This window comes from Solea senegalensis, linkage group LG14 (genome assembly GCF_019176455.1).
Source record: "Solea senegalensis isolate Sse05_10M linkage group LG14, IFAPA_SoseM_1, whole genome shotgun sequence".
NCBI classification, from domain to species: domain Eukaryota; kingdom Metazoa; phylum Chordata; class Actinopteri; order Pleuronectiformes; family Soleidae; genus Solea; species Solea senegalensis.
This window is the reverse complement of record NC_058034.1, coordinates 6,164,524-6,184,514: the sequence shown is the minus strand read 5'-3', so window position 1 is coordinate 6,184,514 and position 19,991 is coordinate 6,164,524. Positions and strand designations below refer to the sequence as shown.

The 19,991-nt window shown below is 39.9% G+C and overlaps 1 protein-coding gene across 2 annotated transcripts; it reads left to right on the top strand.

The window, feature by feature from the left end:
• Positions 1-133: 133 nt before the first annotated feature.
• On the top strand, positions 134-14,951 carry LOC122780479 (protein-glutamine gamma-glutamyltransferase K-like). Of its 2 annotated transcripts, XM_044043444.1 has the most exons (14): positions 134-168; positions 5,193-5,482; positions 5,590-5,781; positions 8,725-8,976; positions 9,683-9,801; positions 9,887-9,994; positions 10,628-10,805; positions 10,895-11,033; positions 11,459-11,651; positions 11,795-11,948; positions 12,061-12,345; positions 13,045-13,205; positions 13,298-13,434; positions 13,740-14,951. In XM_044043444.1, exons 2-14 carry the CDS (start codon positions 5,194-5,196, stop codon positions 13,894-13,896), a joined length of 2,364 nt encoding a protein of 787 aa, XP_043899379.1. In that variant the 5' UTR covers positions 134-168; position 5,193; the 3' UTR covers positions 13,897-14,951. The 2 variants fall into 2 exon arrangements, with proteins under 2 accessions (XP_043899379.1, XP_043899380.1); XM_044043445.1 differs by lacking the exons at positions 134-168; positions 5,193-5,482 and adding an exon at positions 5,484-5,508.
• The last annotated feature ends 5,040 nt before the right edge of the window (positions 14,952-19,991 follow it).

The window sequence follows — 19,991 nt, the reverse complement described above, 5'->3', positions numbered from 1 at the left end:
TGATTTCATTTGTTTTTTCTGGAGAAAAGGAAGGACCTGCCTGGTGTCTGTGCAGCAGGAGGGCGTGTCTGCTCTCTCTGTCTTAGCTCACAAGTATTTAAAGGAGGCCTGAACTTGCAACAGCAAACAGAAGAATTATTCTTCCCGTCTGCACTGCCACTGAACTGAGTGAGTTTGAATAAGCTGTTTCACATACACCTCTTGTCTATATATGTGTGTGTGTGTGTGTGTGTGTATTGCCTGATAATTACACATTTTATGAAACTTCTTTTCACTACTTGATCCGTCTGAAAACAATACAGTTGCATATGTAGTTCTTTATCGCTGTCTCGTGTCAGGCTCGTGCACGCACTGGGTTCGGTAACGGCAATTTCTTGCACGATTCACTCTGTTTTTAATGTTGTTCTTTTAACTGCATAGGCTTTCATTGTTCAAACATTACTGGAAAGTATTTTCCCCTGAGGTAATTTTTCCGTCAGTGTGTGATTTTGTAATCATGTCAGCCTGCTACCAAAGTAACAAAGGTTTTACAGCGCTTCATTCGAGGCCAATTACAAAGTCAGCAACATGTATAAACTGGAGCCTGAGAATGATTCTGATGCAAAGCACCTACAGTGAAGGTCACTTTGTTTGCCTCTCATGGTTCAGAATAAGTGGCCCCAGGGAAAAAAGGTCATGAGTGTGTGTGGCGTTTCCTGGATCATCTCCCTCCTGGAGGAGAGTATTCAACTCATACATAAGTATATGAGATGTTCAACTCATGGGGCTGAACTTTGACCCACTTAATCTGACATCACCCATAAATGTGCCATAGCACAGCGAGAGTCTGCTTTCAGTTGTTAGGATGTAACACAGCAGACGATGGCGTGATGAGGATTTTATCTCTGTAGCAGGTTCAGCTGTCAGGCTGTCTCATCATCGTCATCCATGACATGTCACACAGTCTCACTCTCTCTGCTGTCCAGGCAGGGCGACGGCTGTTTCGCCTCATCTCGCTGTGTTAGGTTACAGTACAGTGCAAATATTTCGTTTTTATTGAACAGATTAGTGGAAGCAGCAGGAATGTTGGTTGATCTGTGTGGGCGTGTAGCTTTTCTGGGTCTGATACATCCTGCAATCAGATAATCTCAACCATGTGAAGCTAAATTCCATGCAGTTTTGTTTTTTGGCATTGAGGCAGGAGGTGACAGGAACGTTTGTAAGGCCCCACCCTGTTTAGGCATCGAGGAAACTGAGCCAAATACCACATCAATCGTGTATTTAGGTCCAAAAATTCAAAAGAATATTAGATTCAAACTGTGGGGTGTCACCTTTAAATATAAACAAAGCCTGTTACATTCAAATCATTCTCAAATGAGGTCATCCAATACTGATTATGTCTATTAGCTCCACTCAACTCTCTGTGTTTGGAGGCAACAGCATCATTGCGCTAGTAAAGAACAACAGAAAGCTCTCATGAAACTCAACAGGACACAACATGCAAATAATGGACAACATTACATCATGTCCATTCTTTTGCCTCTGGTTAGTCTTTATGAACATCGTCCTAAAGAACAGCTTGTCTTATTAGCTGTTGTGATAAGAGAACAGATTTCTGGTTATTTAGATAGTTTTAAGCAGAGACTTAATGGCAATGTGGATCAGTGTAGCATTTATCTCATTCATTCTTTCGTTCATTCATTTATCAAAAAAAAAAAAAAAACACTACAGTAAATTAATCAATGTGAATCATTACCCCTGCTCGTGAGTGTGTATTTGTCTGTTACTGTGTTGTGTTTTTACTATATCATGTATAGTATTTATATTTTTGGGAAGTGTTTCAGTCTTAGCTTTCTGTCTGTGGTGGCGAACGTACACTCAATTCCGAAGCCACCAAAGGTCGTTAGCTGTTGGCAGGTTCCTGTGCGCTTGACTCATAGGTACCGTTTTAATTCACCAATCATGTGATGAAGGGTTTGCACATTTCTATCCACATAAATCCAAGCTTCTTTAGGATCAACAACACATAGAAATATTCCAGGTCGTGATTGACGATCAAAAAACCTTTTTGCTCCAAACATCTTCTAACATCCACCCTCAAAACTGCTAGATATTTTTCAGTTCATATCTCCCGATCCCTCTATCTATCCTAAAGATATGAAAGTGTCCACGGTACCGTTTATCTAATGAACAAATAACATCAAATGTCCACAAAGCCGCGTTCCTTTCCATGCAACTACTTTAACTGTTCACAAATGACACTGTAACAAGTAATGCTGCTCTAATCATTTAAACTAACCCCAAACCCCTCCCACACACATTATCTGTTTGGATGTCTTCCCTCAAGCAGATGTTACAGGTGCATAAAACCTCACAGCATCTCTATTTACATTTGGAGGCGTGATGACACTTTGTGCATGTTGAAATGTGTTCGTTAAGTGTGTGTGTGATTCTGTTTCATTTTTTTGTATTTTATTCATATGATTTTTTTTTTTTTTTAATCTATGTATAGCCAGAGGTCAGTTTAGACTTGGATCAGTGTGTGAGTGGGTCTTCTTCCAACCAGATGACCTGGCTCTCACTACTCTGCATGCTCATGTTTCCTTAAACCCAAGTTGCGCCTAAAGGCTGTGCTGGCAAGAAAACGTTAAAATGAATTATTATTATTATTATTATTAAATGAAGTATATGAGACTCTCACTGACAGTCTGAATGTGCAAGGATACTCTTCATCAAGGAAACGGCTTATGAAAATGACAAGCCATCTCAAATTAAGTTCATCATTCAGTCCTTTGAAGGGTTAAGCAGTTTATCAAGATCTCCTTCCTTAGAGAGTTGTTCATTCTCACAGAATCGCAATGAGGAAATGTCATGGTGTGCATCATTAAGGTGTTCTGGGCTAGTCCAGTATTATCATTTCACAGTATTGTGCTCTTGCGCTCATTGATTCTTTGTTTCAATGTCCTTGTTGTTTTACCCACATATTATGTAGATGACGACGCTGTTGATGGAGAACTTATGACCTGTGTGCAGGTCAGACGGGTGAAGTGATCCATTTTCCAGTTTCCAGTAATTGCACTGAGCACAACTGCCACAGCACTAGTTGCCCCGAGGAACAGGGAATAAGTGTGGCTGTGTCTTTGCTGGATGTCTCTTCATGATGGAAACTAGAGAACGGACTGAGTTATCTCTTATGTTCTTTCACCTTTTACCTATAAGCAAAGGGGGATCTTCACAAATGGATGCCAGTTCTGTGCCAGTTTAAAAAAAAAAAAGAGATCCGGTTGCACTGGAGTGACTGAAGTGCTGAGTGATGCATGAGACAGAGAACCTTTTATGAACTTGTTTTTAACAAATCTCAACGTAAGCAGCTCTTGCTATGTGATTGGCCCGCCCACTGTGAAGCATTACATCAACATGTATATGAAGATGAATGAGCACTGTTGTGTCAAAACCTGGTTCACTCAGCAAAGAGCCACAATCCCACCAACTAACAGACCCCTGACACTCCAAACCTGCAGGGGGCAACCACATCAGTGGTGGAGCCCCAGGTAACAGGAAGGAAGTGCCTTTGACTGGAAGCTATCTTATCTGCTAAGTGACTTAACAGTGCCATCTGCGGTACGTTTATACTGACAGATGCACTAATATCACGTTTATCAGGTTGTTACACACCTGGTTTAGTTAAGCTCTAACACTAAATACGAGGAACAATCCTGAGCTGGGAGGAGACTGGACCCAGGACCTGATCAGACCTGCCGTTAATGGCGGAGATCTGATCACAAGTGGTTTCGCTGCAAGTGCAGATGTGAATGACACAGAGTCTTAGACAGTCTTATTATTATTGTTTCTTCAGTGAAAGCCTGTTTGGTTACCATGTGACAGTAACTGTTACTGAGGAATGAGGGAAGGTCATCCATGGTTTGTTAGGATTCCTGAAAGGTAGAATTGATGCTCATCAAAAGCAGAGAAAAGGAAGAAAAGGACAAAACAAACAGACCTTTTGGTAAAAAAAGTGTGAGACTTTACCTCTGGGGTCAAGAGGTGATGTGGCAAAGCATGGAGTTTTTAACTTCAGGCAAATACAGGGGTTTTCTTCATAGCACAGTTGCTTGCAAATCAGAGCACATGCTCATTTCCTGGATGCTCTCAGTGACACATAAATCAGATTGTAATTCAGCATCAGTGAATCAGCTCCAGATGAGTCCTGATGCCATCACAGAGTCAAAGCATCCTTCCTGCTTCCTGCCATGAGGAATAGTTATGTATTTGCACATTACGGACGACCAATTCACACGAGATGTATGATTTATCCTGTGTTTTGCAGCAGTATTAGTGGCACCATAATGTCTTATGGTAATGCAAAAGATGTGTGCAGAAGCCTTTCTGTATCTCTTCATAAAAAACAACCTTTTAAAATCAGCAAAAGATCACACAGTAAATCTATTTTCTAATGGCTCAGTGTGATAATTAGGAGGTTTTATTTGCAAAAATGTAATATACTACCCATAATTATCTTTGCATAAATGAATGATCCTGTCTATTCAAATGGACATAGTCCTCGGTTAAAGTGAAGTGAAGCCCAGGACTGATTATGGAAATAGCAATTAGCAACCCGAGGGCGACTCCACAGATGGCCAAAATAACACAGTTTGAATAGAAGTTTATGTAAAAATTAGACTATTCTCACAGTAGTAAACATTTTCCTGAGGAGTCAATGGTCTCAATCTCTAGTTCCAGGTCTTCCTCAATAACACATAATATCAATTATTACCACTTAAAAAGGATAAATAGATGATCAAGCATGGTACATATGAGTGGACTACATATGATGGGATTGACAGCTGGTATTGTCCAGTGCGTGCCTGGCTGCCGGGGACATCTGCAAATGTCTGGTTGCAAAAATGATCATTGTGCCAGTCAAATTTTGAGGCTCAAAAAGAAGAGTTTGTTTGGCAACCAAAAGACTATGTCCATTTTTATATACACTTTGGTAAAATTGCTTGAAAATAAAAATGTTGGTTTTGGTTTTTCATAGCCTTAGAATTAGCGTTTATGTGCACTTTTGGCAACCTTGCTTTTCAGAGGCCGCCATCTTACACTGCCTTGTTTCTACAGCAGCCCTGCTGGACAAACTAACCAGAGTGTCTGTTTTATATAGTTACAAATAATACCAGGACACTATGAACTATATAATATTTTTTCTCTCCCAGGATGCCTGTAGAAACACGATCCATCAGAGACAACTCTGCAGTTGGTCGTTTTCCATCTGTCACTCTTGGGTTTGGGGAGGACACAGAGGAAGAAAAGGAACAACCGGAGGAAAACAATGTTCAGGGAGAGAATGCGTGTCAGCGCTGGCTGCGAAAGGTCTGCCCATGCTGCTATACCAAACCCAATGAGGATGAAGTCACAGACACTTTGGTCACAGGGGTTGATGAGCCGGATAAGGAGGAAGGGATAAATGATGAAAAACCTGCAACTGGGGACAACGAGTTGGATGGTAACAAACGACTTAGAGAGCTCAAAGTACAATGTACTGAAAAGTCACAATGTAAAATCCTCGAGCTGAGATAAAACTCCTCACACTTTTGTCTTTTTTTTTAACAGAACTCCTTCTCAAAGTGCAATCAATAGACCTAATGAAAAGCATATCAGGGGAGAACCGCATTGAGCATCACACAGATCTCTACCTGAGTGACAACCTCATTATTCGCAGAGGACAGACGTTCCAGATGTGGATTACCCTGTCTCGACCCTTTGACCGCAGCACCGACAAACTTCACCTTGAGCTCAAAACAGGTTAGAATTCTCCACCGACAAAAAAAATATTCACCTAGTCATCATGTTTTGGGGTTTTCAGAGTAGTAGTGCACAGTATTGTAATAAAAACAAACTACAAATACTTTGTTACTGTACATGAGTACAAAATTCACCTATCTGTACTTTGTTACTCCACTACATTTCCATTGCCAGTTTTCGGTGATGGACAAACAGTAGATTCTGTTTTCCGATGCAAGGCTAACGACATGAAGCCAATTACTGCCTGAGAACTCTTTTTTTTTTATTTCAAGTGAAAGTTTATAGTTAAATATTCTGACTTTGGTTTGCATTTCCATTGTTTAGCCAACAGCTCAGAGAGGCTGCACTTTAAATTAGCCCTCAGGGACTGGAGATCTGGAGCAGACTGAATGCCACTGTTTGCTTTAAGTCTATTTGTTGTAATTAGACAATTAATTAAATGTAATTCGATTTTCCCAAGGTGGTAGTAGATGAAATGTTCTGATGTCTACAGTAGGGATGGACATTTCAGGCAAATTATAATTTGGATATTTGACCGTTTTTTTCTCATCAGATATTAAAATATTCCCACACATAGATACACACACAAACTAGAGTGATGTCAGTCGGTGAGGAAGTGAATAGGTCACCTGAATCGTCCTATGATGGCAATGAACACATACCTCAAAAACCTTGGATAAGTACTTTTCAAGATAGAAGTGCTGAGGGAAAATTTCATATTGAACTTGCAAAAGCTAAGCACAGCTGCTCACCTGGTGTCTCATTCCGCTGCGATTGTGTCCTCTGCTTATTTTTTCAGTTACTTGTTGAGTGTAATTCGGTGGCTCATTCGTTTCTGGTCACAATGGCTGTTTCTTTCATTTCTGTGGTGGGCAGGCTCTGATTCTAGTTGTCACACACAATCGGTCGTCCATCTGCCACTGAATATCTCGTGGTGAAATTGCAGCATTGTGATTTGGTTCCGTTAAGTCATTGGTAAACATGGCAAACAAAGGCATGGTCACACCCACTGAGGAAAGAGGAGTGGGGGGATATATATATATATCTATATATATATATATATATCTATATATATATGTATATATACATATATGTATATATATATATGTATATATATATATATATATATATATATATATATATATATATATATATATATATACACATCCCTGTTTTCTCCGGGTTCACTGGTTTCTTCCCACAGTCCTAAAACATGCAATATGGGGATCAGGTAAATTGGACGCTCTAAATTGACCATAGGTGTGAGAGTGAATGGTTGTTTGTCTATATGTGTCCCTGTGATGGACTGGTGATCTGTCCAGGGTGTACCCCGCTTATCGCCCTACGTCAGCTGAGATTGGCACACAAGACATGGCCCTCATGTGGAGGATAAAGCAGTAGTAGATGGATGGATGGATGTTTTTAACTGCATAGTGTCAGATAGTGAATATTGGGCTTCAGTTAGGCCTTTTTTTTTCAGTTAGGACCTTGAAAGGCTGCAGTTATTCAACGATAAAGATCAGTGAAAAGGTTGTTTTCCAGCTACTTAATGCTTTCTTGTTGCTAAACAATTATTTTAATGCATTTTGTTTGGCTTTTAGTCACCACCACAGCACTGAGACTGCACCTATTAAAATTTTAATGACACTTAAATACCAGTCTCTGTACTTCTGAAGTTCAGTGCTGCAATCAACGATGGTGACCTATACTGTAGTGATCAACAGGCTAGACAGTGGGTGGGAAGACAGGAGCTCAATAAAAATTAAAATAATAAAGTGCACTGACAATTCATCCACATGCACGAAGACAAGAATAGAAATACTGACAAATAAAGAAAGAACGTCACGTTAGTTCTTTTTGCTTGCACTGGTAAAAAATACTGAAGCTGAGCCAAACAAATCATTGTGGAGTTCCTTAAAATTTCGTTATTCTTAAATAATAACCTTGATGACACTGGAACTACAGCTTACTTTCAAACAGCCAAATTAAGAGAAGTATGAATTCAGTTTATATACTTAACACAACACAGAATGAGCGGATGTCTGTCTTAACAACACGCAAAACATACCCTGCTCATGCATTCATTTTCAGCAAGCTGGAATACTATATCGTTCTTCACAGGTCTAAGTAAAGCTCCATGATCTCATCCAAAAATTATCTCAGCTGTGGCAGCATCCTCAGAAAATGGAGCATATCAGACCAGAATGTACATCACCACAGTGGCTTCCTGTGTGTCAGAGGACACCATTTAAAATGCTATTGAGTGTCTATAAAGCAATAAATAGACTTGGACTTGGTCTGATTTACCCGTATGCACCAAAGCATCAAGACCCCTTAGGTCGTCTTGGACAGATTTATTCCCACAATCAAACACATGCAATGTTTTCCCAGGCAAATAATGTCTTATTAATCTTTACCAGGAGTTTTTAACTGCAATGTTGCAGTTTAAATATAAATGTCGTTTTTCTTGACATGCCTCTCGTTGAATTCTTTAGGGGTAATGCTCAATTATTTAGCGGTGAAAAAAACATTTTCAAAATGATGTTAGAAATGTAAACTAGAAACACTTGTGGGGGGGGTTCATACCCCCAATGCAGAAGTTACTTATGGACAGTATATTTCACTGCAGAGTGCAGCAACACTGAGCAAAGTTTCCATTTATAGCACAGCTGTGCTGTGTTCACATGTTGACATTAGTTGGTTTGTTACTGCAGTACAGTACCCACTGGATTTTTGCCTTTCTGTGTTTGGTTACTGAAACACACAAAAATAGGACTGCAGGTATTAATGAGGGATAAAAGTCAAATTGCAGTAATTGATCTAGGAGGTCTCTATTTGCTCTGTCTCTATTTGGCCATGTAGGAACAACAACAGACCACACTTTCTTTTCATTCTGCTAATCTACCTCATGTAGCTCACCTGTGTCTCCTGTCACCTCTACAGGGCCACTGCCAACACTGGCGAAGGGAACCCATGTAATCATCCCTGTAGTGGAAGACCTGGACGACGGCCGTTGGGAGGCTGCTGTTGTGAGACAGGACGACAAAAGAATAAAGCTGTCCGTGAATTCGTCACCCACGGCGCTCATTGGCCGATATCAACTCAAGGTGGAAACAAGCTGCACAAATGGCGAGGCTATTTCCACACATGACCCTGTGAATGACATCATCATGTTGTTCAACCCCTGGTGTGAAGGTAAACATGGCTTTTTTTTTAAAAAAGTGATACTAGTTGTGCTTTATTGGTACTGTACTTAATTTTTATCCTTCCAACCAGAACCTCTAAATTCAACAAAAAGATGATAAACAGAAGGAGCCAGGCGATACAAACAAGGGCACACTAAATTCACTAAAACCTTGAAATGTAATGAATGTGTTGTATCTTGTTTATTTAATACACACAAAACAGCAGTGACTTCACAGTCTCCACTGGTTGCCTAGAAACTGCTGAGAGCCAAGACACAGTCCAGTGCATTGTCGTTTTCACACTTAAACTTTTTTCTTTTAATGTAAACTAAACGTTAATGAAGAGTAGACTATAAGAGAAGCTGGTAGGAAGGGTTCGTTATCAGTGAACACATGCACATGCACGCACACGCACAAACATTAAACAGCTAATATGACAACCTCAGCAGGCCTTACAAGTTTCTCGTCAAATCTTCGTTATTAATAAAAAAAAACAAAAACAAAAAAACAACAATAATCTAATAATCTAAAATTCTAATTATTTGATTAGACATTTTCTTAATATTGATTTTTAACTGAACCCTCACAGACCCAGTGATGATGGGAAGTGTCTTTATTTCCAGTACCTACATCTGATGAAGACTTGTAACTAGAATTCTGACACTTCACCTAACGTTCACAGTGCTTGTTATAAGGCTGTACTTGCTGTCTTTCAGATGACACAGTGTTCATGGACTCTGAGGAAGAGAGGCACGAATATGTCCTGAACGATGTTGGACTAATCTACTACGGAACAGAGAATCAAATTGGATTGAGGACGTGGAACTATGGACAGGTAAGTGACCTGGGTTAACAGTGATGAGTGACTGAGTAACAGATGCTGACTCTGTGTTTTCTTTCTTCCTCTTTTTTGGGTTCAGTTTGATGATGGGATTCTAGCTGCCTGCCTCTTTGTCCTGGAAAAGAGTGGAGTTCCTCCGTCTGGTTGGGGAGACCCAGTTAATGTGGTGCGAATTGTCTCTGCCATGGTGAGACCTTCATACCCTTTGTTTATTTTATTTTATTTTTTTTTGTGCACCTGATTTGGAGCAAGGCATTTACAGCACAACTGAGTGTCAAAACAAAAATCTGTCCATGGACACAGTTCCATACACAGGTGGAACAAAAACATGCAGCGATGAGGCAAAGGTTAGAGTAAAATGAGGAAAAAAAACAGAAATAACTAAAGGCCTGCAGCATCCCAGCAACACAAGTACATAATCACACATTCAGAGAATGCACTTGCCACTGTAGCAACACGCACCATGAGAAGGCAATGTTGTTATGTTGGTTCACCATTTCATGTCCACACCGTAATATTACTGGATGAATAATGCATTTTAAAAGAGATGGTCTTTGGAGTAAAAACACTTTGATGATCCTCTTACTTTCCCCCCACTGTTACAAGGTCAGTATTTTTCATAGTGAAACTATTGGAAGTAAGGAAATTCTTGAAGATAACTACAGAGGATGAAGCCTGTGACTTTTTTGATCCTTGCAGAGAAGAAAGCAAGAAAGAATGTGCAGTGAAACCTTGTTACAGTTAACGAACAGCTACTCAACAGTACCTACTCAAATGAAATTGTCAGAACTTTGGGCTTCAGATTCTGATCTTTATCCAGATCAATTCCCCTGATGACGGTGGTGTTGTGGAGGGAAACTGGTCAGGAAACTATTCAAATGGAACTAGTCCAACAATGTGGAGTGGAAGTGTGGAAATCCTAAAGGAATACCATGAAAACAAAGGCATTCCTGTTAAGTACGGCCAGTGCTGGGTTTTTGCGGGCACCTTCACCACAGGTGAGCACATGAATTGTTTCTCATCCTCATCTATGAATGTTAATGATGTTAATGTGGCAGATACTGACCTCTGATGCCAAACTGCTTAGTGCTACGGTGTTTGGGCATCCCCGGGCGAACTGTGACCAACTACAACTCAGCTCATGACACAGACATCTCCTTGACATCAGACATATACCTGGACGAGAACCTGGACCCTATAGAAGAGCTCAATGTGGACTCTATCTGGTGAGTTCCATCACTGTCTTTTGTGTTTTAGGTTTCATCTCATTTCACCCCTTGCTTTTTTCACTACCTTGGTATTTCAATTCTTTTAGACTAGATCCAGGAACCAAAGCAAATCCAAGGAAACTAATGTTACAATCATAGAACTAACATTGGTTAGCATTTTGTGTTGCTACACAAACCACAAGAAAACTTCTATGCAGTCTTTTGTACATTTCAAGACGTTGAAGACATTTCCTCTGCGCTGCTGCCTACAACAATGGGTCAATGGGACAACAGCAGATGCGACTTCTTATGCTATAACGTCCCAGTCTTGAAGGGCTGTCCCATTTTTTAGGGCTACATTTTAACCAGGGGCAGGGGTAAAAATAAGAAGTGGGATTGGGCCTCCGCTTCGTGATATGACACCTCCGCTCTTTTGCCTGAAGGAACTTTCATGTGTGGAACGACTGCTGGATGGCTCGTCCAGACTTACCTCCAGGCTATGGAGGCTGGCAAGCTGTTGATGCCACACCTCAGGAGACCAGCCAAGGCACCTTCCGCTGTGGTCCCGCTTCTCTTACTGCTGTACGCAATGGTCAGGTCTACCTCAAACACGACTGTCCGTTTGTGTTCGCTGAGGTTTGTGGAACACATCATCTCACATACGAGAATGGCCAATTACTTATGCACTGTGTGTACTGTGCACTAATAATGAGTCCTACTGCAACAGTTTTCCCGTCTGTTACTTTATTCTCTGACTCTACCACGCTTTCTCTCTTCAGGTAAACAGTGATAAAATCTACTGGCAGAGAAACACAGATGGGACCTTTAGTCAAATCTACAGTGAGAAAAAAGCTGTAGGCCACAAGATTAGCACCAAGGCTGTTGGTTCTGACAAGCGTAGTGACATCACACACCTTTACAAACACCCTGAAGGTATCATCAAACAAAACCCACACACTGAAAGCAAAGGGTATGAGACACAAAACTCTTATCAAAATGGTTTCTACGGTGTTGCTTATTGAATCGAATCTGTGGTCACCCTCAGGCACAGAGGCGGAACGCATTGCTGTGGAAACAGCATGTCGCTACGGCTCCAAAGCGGAGGCCTATTCATCTCCCACAGCAGAGGATGTCTCTATAGAAGTCACCATGGAGGGTGAAGGTCCTGAAATGGGACACGACGCCGATCTGACCCTCACGTTACGTAACAGCAGTTCAGAGAATCGCACAGTTATCCTTCACAGCCAAGTGTCAGTCATGTACTACACCGGTGTCCACAAGGCCACAATCAGAAAGGATGTCACAGACGTGGATCTACTGCCCAACGAGGGTGAGTGGAAGGTTGTACATTAGTTTTTAGGAAGAAGGCGTAGTTTGTTTCTTTTTCTTTTTGCCTGAATTGCCTGGATGCTTTTTCTTTTTGCCTGGATGCTTACAGTACAGTACAGTTCAGTGACCACTACTATGATGCATTGCTTTGCACAAAGATTAAGAAATGAACAGACTTATAATAATATCATACATTTAAGGAGCATTTCTCACAAAAAGAGAACAGCATAAACAGTGATAATACATTTAGATTATTTTTATGTATATATAAACATTATTATCATTATTACACATTTGAACTTTGTTAAATATAAGTCTGGTGGGCCAAATAAAACACTTGGGCCAACTTTGCTCAATGACATGATTTTTTATTATTGTATATTTTATTACATTTTACTGTGTTTTATCCTTAATTTATAGTTATTATTTTCAAAGTTTCCATTCTTAATATAAACTTGTATTAAATATTTTACTTTTATGGTGCTTTATCCTAGTTTTATAGTTTTTACTGCACACATGTTTGTATAATTTATATGGGATTTTATATAAATCATTAATTAATTAATTAATGTATTTATTTATTTATTTATTTATTTATTTATTTAACAATTCAAGAGTAATTTAAGAGACATGCATGCATTGTCACATTGCAACATCATTTTGATATTTAAGTAATAAATATGCCTTTTCCTGTTAACAGTGAAGATTTTGGAGTGGTCCCTGACATACGAAGACTGTAAGGACAAACTGATAGATCAGGCCGCCCTCATGCTGACCCTCTCCGGCAGAGTTAAAGAAACACAGCAGGTCCTGGCCACTCAGTTCAGTTTTCGACTCAGGACTCCAAACCTCTTCCTAACGGTGAGTCAAACTACGAAACTGTCACTCGTAAAATGCACACAATAAATTTAAAATCTGACAGTGTTTTCCTCCTTTGTTTTGCTGACACACAGCCAGTTGGTAAGGCTGTGGTCGGACAGAGGATGGCGGTAAAGATTTCGTTTACAAACCCACTACCACTGGTGCTGAAAGCTGTGATATTCCATGTGGAGGGACTCGGCCTCCTCACTGCACGAAAGATTAATTTTGGGTGAGAAGAAAGATATATATATAGTTCAGTATTCTCCAAATATTTAATATGGACCCACTTTTTAAAGATGACAATTGCAACCCAAGATGTATCAGTTTATTAAACGAATCACAACTTACTATTTCAGTTATTTAAATAATTTAATAAATAAAAGTATTAGGTTAGAACACATTCAGCAGCAACCCATCGGTGGGTCCCAGCCCAGCCTCTGGGGATGATGCTCTGTATCATGCATGATTTTTGCAACTACCTTTCCTGCCTTTCTCTTTTGTGACTGCCACTGTCATTTCCTGTCCTCCACTCAGAGATATCGGCAGCCATGCCTCTGTGTCTCTCACTGAGCACTTTGTCCCCACCCTGTCTGGACCAAGGAAATTAATGGCTTCCCTGGACTGCAAGCAGCTCACTCAGGTTCATGGTGTGACAGACATCACTGTGGAGGAAAGCAACGCCGCTCCATAGTCACTTGAAACAATAGTACTAACTCTATTTTATTTTCCAAATGAAGTATTTTACTGTGTCATTTATACTAAGAGTTTGAATTTGAACAATCAAAGATACGGCACTGCTTTATTTTGCATGACTTTCAAAATGAACAATGACCACAGACAGACTAACTAATCATGACAATATCTGAGAAGAAGGTAACATTTGAGGGATTTCATCTTAAAATAGACCTTTTATGCGATATGAGATCTAGTACTAGCACACATCAAGTTCTTTGACATTCTAATATGGAAAATCTGGTTTTATGGTTTGCTAATTATGCAGGATTATAGGGTGCAGCTACTGTATTATGCCAAAATCCTGCAGTGGTTGCACAATGTTGCAGCTTAAACGACAGAAGTGTATTTTTTAAAAAACATTTGGAGTCATATTTTATATTTATTCATATCATTAATTTATTTTTGTTTTCATTGCAATTGAGAGTAAAATAAATGTTATATTATGGGTTTGTTTTGGTCTTGTGTCCTGCATCAAAGAATGTATGGTTGCTATGGAACCGACACAGTTGGTGCCAAAAGTGGCGCTGCAGTGAGTGTTTCTGGTCACACTCTCAGATTGTCGTGCAGTATTTTTCTATGATCAACAGTAGCACAGTGAGACAAATTCAACAGCAGTTACTGCAGGCAGAACATAAGCCTACGCACAAGCTTAAAGGGCAGCAACAATGTCAGTTACCCAGATGGACCACATATGGACGACACTGCAGCAAAGTAAGTGAGCATTTTGGATATTCAGAGAATGATCCGGGGTTTGTTCCAGAAGATGGATATCCAACCTACAAAACCTCCCAAGAAAAGTCTCCTCTTAAGGTTCCAACACCTTAAATTTATTGCAACAGCTTTGCATCTTTAAGGTCACCATCCAGCTGCACATGGCGGAGCTGTTAATGTAGTGAATCAACCATAAATGTGTCACTTATTGTCAATGCAGTAGCAGTGAGAATTGCACCTAATACTCCTCAAACTGTAACCCAGCCCAAGGACAATGCAATAAAACCTGTAATTAAAGATGCTCATATGATGTTTTTGTGTAGTGTTGAAGAATAACTGCATTAATTGTAATTGTTTTACCATGAAACATTGTTTTGTTTTCTCTTAATTATTCGTACAACCAATATTTGAAATTGTTAGATCTCAAAACTCAACATTCCTCACCTTCAACTCCGAGCATGGCTTTTACAAGTTTAAGTAACTCCGAAACATGAAAGATCACCTCTTTAGCAAGTGCTAAAGGTCAGTTCTATTTTAAGGTTGTGTAGACACCTGGCAGCGTTGGGCAGTGCAACATGGTAGACTCTCGATGTCGTAATAAGAGCTCATTCTAAGGAAAAAGACAGAAGCATGTCGTTTAAGGTGATGAAACACAACATTTAAAACAGAATGGAGAGCTTAGCCTGAGCATTAGTGCTGTCGTCAGGCCTGGTGAAGGACTGTTCAGCTTATCCGTGACAAGATAATGGACAGATAAGCAAACTTTTGATTTACTGATCAGCTCCAGCTCTGGCAGTGTTGGAGCCCGTGGCAAGAGTTGAGATGTTTTTTTTTGTTTTTTTCACTGTGACTGTGATTAAAAAAGAGCAATACCTCTTTGTTGTTGACACATGAACACACTAGAATGACAATTCCATTTTCCAAGACCATTTTTGATGCCTCACTATAGTCCTAATATGACATCTTGTAATGATGTTTTTGATGCAACAACATTTTTGATGACCTTTCTTAAGGTTTCACAGTATCTCCATTTGCTTGCTGAAGTTTATGCCAGCGACATAAGTTGACTTTGTAAAGGTTATTTTCCCACAAATTATTTTAGGCAGCTTTGTTGCTCAGATTTCACGATCTACCACCTCAATCAACATCAGCACTGAGAAAATTTATTTTATTAGTTAAAGTGTATTTAAGTTTTGGCTGTTAGAGGTAATGAAGAGGTAATCAAGCACAGCTTCATTATACAGATGCCTGAAAAACACTCCAGCATCATAATACCAGAGGCTTTTACAGTGGGAGGCAGGCCTCCCCAGGAGGCTTCCTAACTATTGCAGGGGAAGCTCAGTGAATTCATTATTTATTAGTCACCAAATGAGAACATGTTGAACAGTCTAAATGTGTGAGATCTAGTTAAAGCGCTAGCTCAGAGATATATAGCGGATAATTGTTTTGGCTACTTTCCCAGAGTTGGAAAGTAATCCGTGCCTCAGCATGAGTGTTATAATCCTGACTGCAGAAGCATGCAGACAATGGACTAAATGAGGACATGTTTTCCAGGTTTGATATGAGGGGAGGCCCAGAGATCTGTTTACCCTTACTTCTTATCAAGATGACAAAATAATCAGAAACAAATAAAGTTGCTGAGCAGAAGTTGTGACTTTTCCACCATAATGGGACAAATGTTTCATGCCATCAGCCAGATGCAGGCATGTTTCTGTCATTCTATCTGACGAGTGAAACCGGTCAAAATAATGAGTGTCACAGAGAAACGGCCATCTGACGTTATTTATTTAACTACTTTTGTCCTGCATAAACTGAAGACTGTTGTAATGGAAGTCATAAGGTCCTCTACCAGAGCCTTAGGGTTCTGCACAAAAATGTGCTCTTCTGGATAGAGATGACATTAGATGTGAATCTGTTGGAGCCCCTCTTACAGTTTGGGGGTTACAGCCCATAGTTCTCCTATCACCACTGGGACTCCAGTTGCCTTTTACTCCCCACATCTTCTCTAGCAAGTTAACGTCTATTTTTTTTTTTTACAAATTATGTTTTCTGAGGTTTTCTGTGCCGTAAGATGAATGGGCATCTAAATGGGAACTTGAGAGTTAACCGCCCCCCCCTCCCCCTGTGCATCAAATAAAGATGAATAGACCTTGCTCTCTGTGGGCTGCAAAACAGGCAGCAGCACAATCAATAATGTCGGGAAAAAAAGAACAAAAAAAACACAACTCACTAATCTATGTCTGACAGCTGACATCAGGGCCCTGTTCCTCGAGCACTTAAATGAATTATAGTCTTTATTAATGTTACCAGGTGTGTTTGGAGGTTGTGCTTAAAGAATATATAGATGTAAACGTATATACATCTATATATACATATATTTATGTATATATGTATATATAATATATATACATATATATATATGTAAACGTCTCAGAGCACCACCAGCTCGGTTGTTGTTATATAATTCACCGTGTATGTAAATGCTCAAGAATGTGTTGTATAAACTTGGTGTTTGTTTTTTATGTGTAATAGTAGGAAAGAAACGCAGGTTTTTACTAATGACATTAATGAGAATTCCACTCACTAAGAGAGCCAGGGTTGTAAGTGTGAGAGTAAATACGTGACACTTTGACTTGTAGAAGCTGTTTTTTTTTCTTAAAAAGAAGTTATTTAAAAACTGCACAAATGCTTCCCATATTTTCTGGCTGTGTTCCAATAAAGTGAGGAACAATTAATTATACAGTATCATTGCTCAAACCACAAATCTAGGGATGACCTAAGACCTTTTGCACAGTTCTCTATATAATTGTGGAGGAGGTGTGTTTTATTATACTGTATATTATACATACATTATATCCTCAATTTCAGACTGGATTACTGGAGTGGATAGCCTGTAAAGATATAATGACTTGCTGTATCCTTTAAGTTTTCGACATTAAAATGAAGATATTAACATGCACCTTGGATCTGTATCAGACAAAGATCAATAACATGTTGACACTTTAATCTTGGCTTTGCATAAGCATGAATAGTTTACTTTTAGAAAGTGCACTAATTAAACAGCGATACAATATGTGTGAAAAAATCTTATACTGTAGTCTTCCACGCATTGAGTCAGGAGTGCATTACAAAAATGTAAATTGCTTCATGATTCCACATGAACAATTGTCTGGGTTAAGCTCTTCTGTTGAGTAGTAATTGAAGCAGACTGAATCGCCCGAGCGGAGGCGATTAAGCTCTCATGTGTGTCAGATGTTGCTGATAGGGTGTGTGTGTTTATTAATGGGAGTTATCTCCCTGGCAGCAACGTGTGTTTCAGTTTGATGATTTACAAATTTACTTTTGGAATTGTTTGTGTCTGAAACTTAAATCTCCAGTGCTGATCCTCTGTCGCCCCCAGTGGACTTCTGAGGGATTACAAAAACCCCAAAAAAATCTTTCTCTCTTTCACTCCTCCTCAGCCACACAATACTTAGAGAGCGTGACAGAAGCAGTGATGACAATAGATTGTTTTCTACAGCGGATTGGTAGCCTAGGTTTTGTGTTCAGTGGTTCAGTAAAATATGTAATCAGCTGTTTGATTAGCATCACACACACACACCACTCTAACAAACAACACTGGTCAGTTATTTTTGTTGTTGTTGTTGTTTGGATCTCTTCTTGTGTCAACAGATCGTGTGCAGATCTCTGTGCAGACAAACTGGCACAGACTGCCAGAGGATATGAAGAGGCAGATTGCCGTCTTTGATCAGGTTTGATTTTTATCATGACCACTGAGCTAATCTTCATGTCTGATGTTTTCCCCGAGTAATAATTCAATTTGGTTGTGACTTTGTTATTTGTTCTGTCTCTAACAGTAGCACTTCTGTGTTCACTCAATTCAGTCCGGCTCTATATTGGATTTTCGGCCAGGCAGTGTTAAACTTATGAATCTCTGTGGTGTTTGGGAATATCACTCACTGCACAGGGGATTACAAGTGAAGGTGGTAACGGAGCAATTTGCGATAAAAGAAAACCTCCAAGCATTTGCAGAAATAGAGTGTGTCGCTGTTCAGCAGCAGCAGCCTACTGTCGCTCCCTGTGGCTGCAGAGCCAGAACACATGACTTTATCATTCTGCTCACTTTTTAAACTACTTCTCTATTTCTTTTGGTGCTTTTCTATGACTATATGCGCTTGGCCTCAGGCGTCTGCTACACAGCTTTCTCAATTACATGAACTTATTCGACCATATCTATGGAAAGGTGTTTTAACAGCTCTTGTTTTGAGTGTTTTAAGGAAATGAGGTTTATAATAACATGTGTTTATGTGGTAAGGGTTACAAAAAGATGCCCTCATAGCATTGCAGTATCCTCTCCATTAAGATCACTACATCAGGTAAATACACACAGGGAAGTCCGACACAGATTGACATCCCGACAGTCTTCCAACTGGTCTTGATTTGTGATCAGCTGTCTTTTGCTTCTTTTCTTTTTTTTACACATGCAACATCTCAGGAATTTTGATTTTTTTTTTACTGAGTAAAGTAGTATTTGTGAGGCCAAATGATGTTTCTATCAAATGTTGTCATGGTTATGCACCCTGTGGACTCACCTGCATCTCATCAAGCCTCTTTAAGGAAGCCGCACTTAAGGAGATGCAGGAGCAACCACTTTCAATGTCTCCAGCGTGGTAATCAGGTTACTCGTTGTCAGTGCCTAAGTTATGTTGCAATTTCACCTAACGTTGTGCCTCCGAGTTAATTCCTCGAGTCCTGGAAGTGACAGCTACTCCTGCGTTCCTGATCTGCCAACCTCGTTTGAACCTGTTCCTGCAAATGACATCCTGCAGATAATGCTCCTGCCTGCTCCCCCTCCTACGGCTCGAGCAACCTCCAAATAAAACCAGTGGCAACAGTAAGATTAAACTTCCTGACATAAATACCCTTTCTGGATTGATCTGTGGACAATCCTCAACCTGGAAATAACATACCTCTCTTTTCTCCCAGAAGCCCTCACCTGGACACTCCCTCAAATCCACTGACCACTCGCATACCAGCAACTGTTCCAATAAATTTTTTCTTATCTAAAACTCAGTCTTGGTGGTAGTCCGCTTAAACTTGGCTCTACGAGTTGTGACAAATGTAGCCATTCGTTCATCTTCTACCGCTTAATCCTCCACATGATGGTCACGGGCAGCGCTGGTTCCAATCCCAGCTGAGATTGGAACACAAACTTTGCCAGGCAACATGCAAAAGAAAAAAAAAGAAAAAATGTAGCCACCTAAAAGGAAACCTGTTGTGCCAAAAGTGGTTCCTCAGTTTGGTTCAACTACACTCATCATACAAGATCCATAAACGCAA

What these genes read in the sequence shown, in the direction of transcription:
- LOC122780479 (XM_044043444.1), top strand. Translation starts at nt 5,194, where the DNA reads ATGCCTGTAGAAACACGATCCATCAGAGACAACTCTGCAGTTGGTCGT. An exon ending in GGATCTACTGCCCAACGAGG is followed by an intron (nt 12,346 to 13,044) that starts GTGAGTGGAAGG and finishes TCCTGTTAACAG; the next exon opens with TGAAGATTTTGGAGTGGTCC. An exon ending in GCACGAAAGATTAATTTTGG is followed by an intron (nt 13,435 to 13,739) that starts GTGAGAAGAAAG and finishes TCCTCCACTCAG; the next exon opens with AGATATCGGCAGCCATGCCT.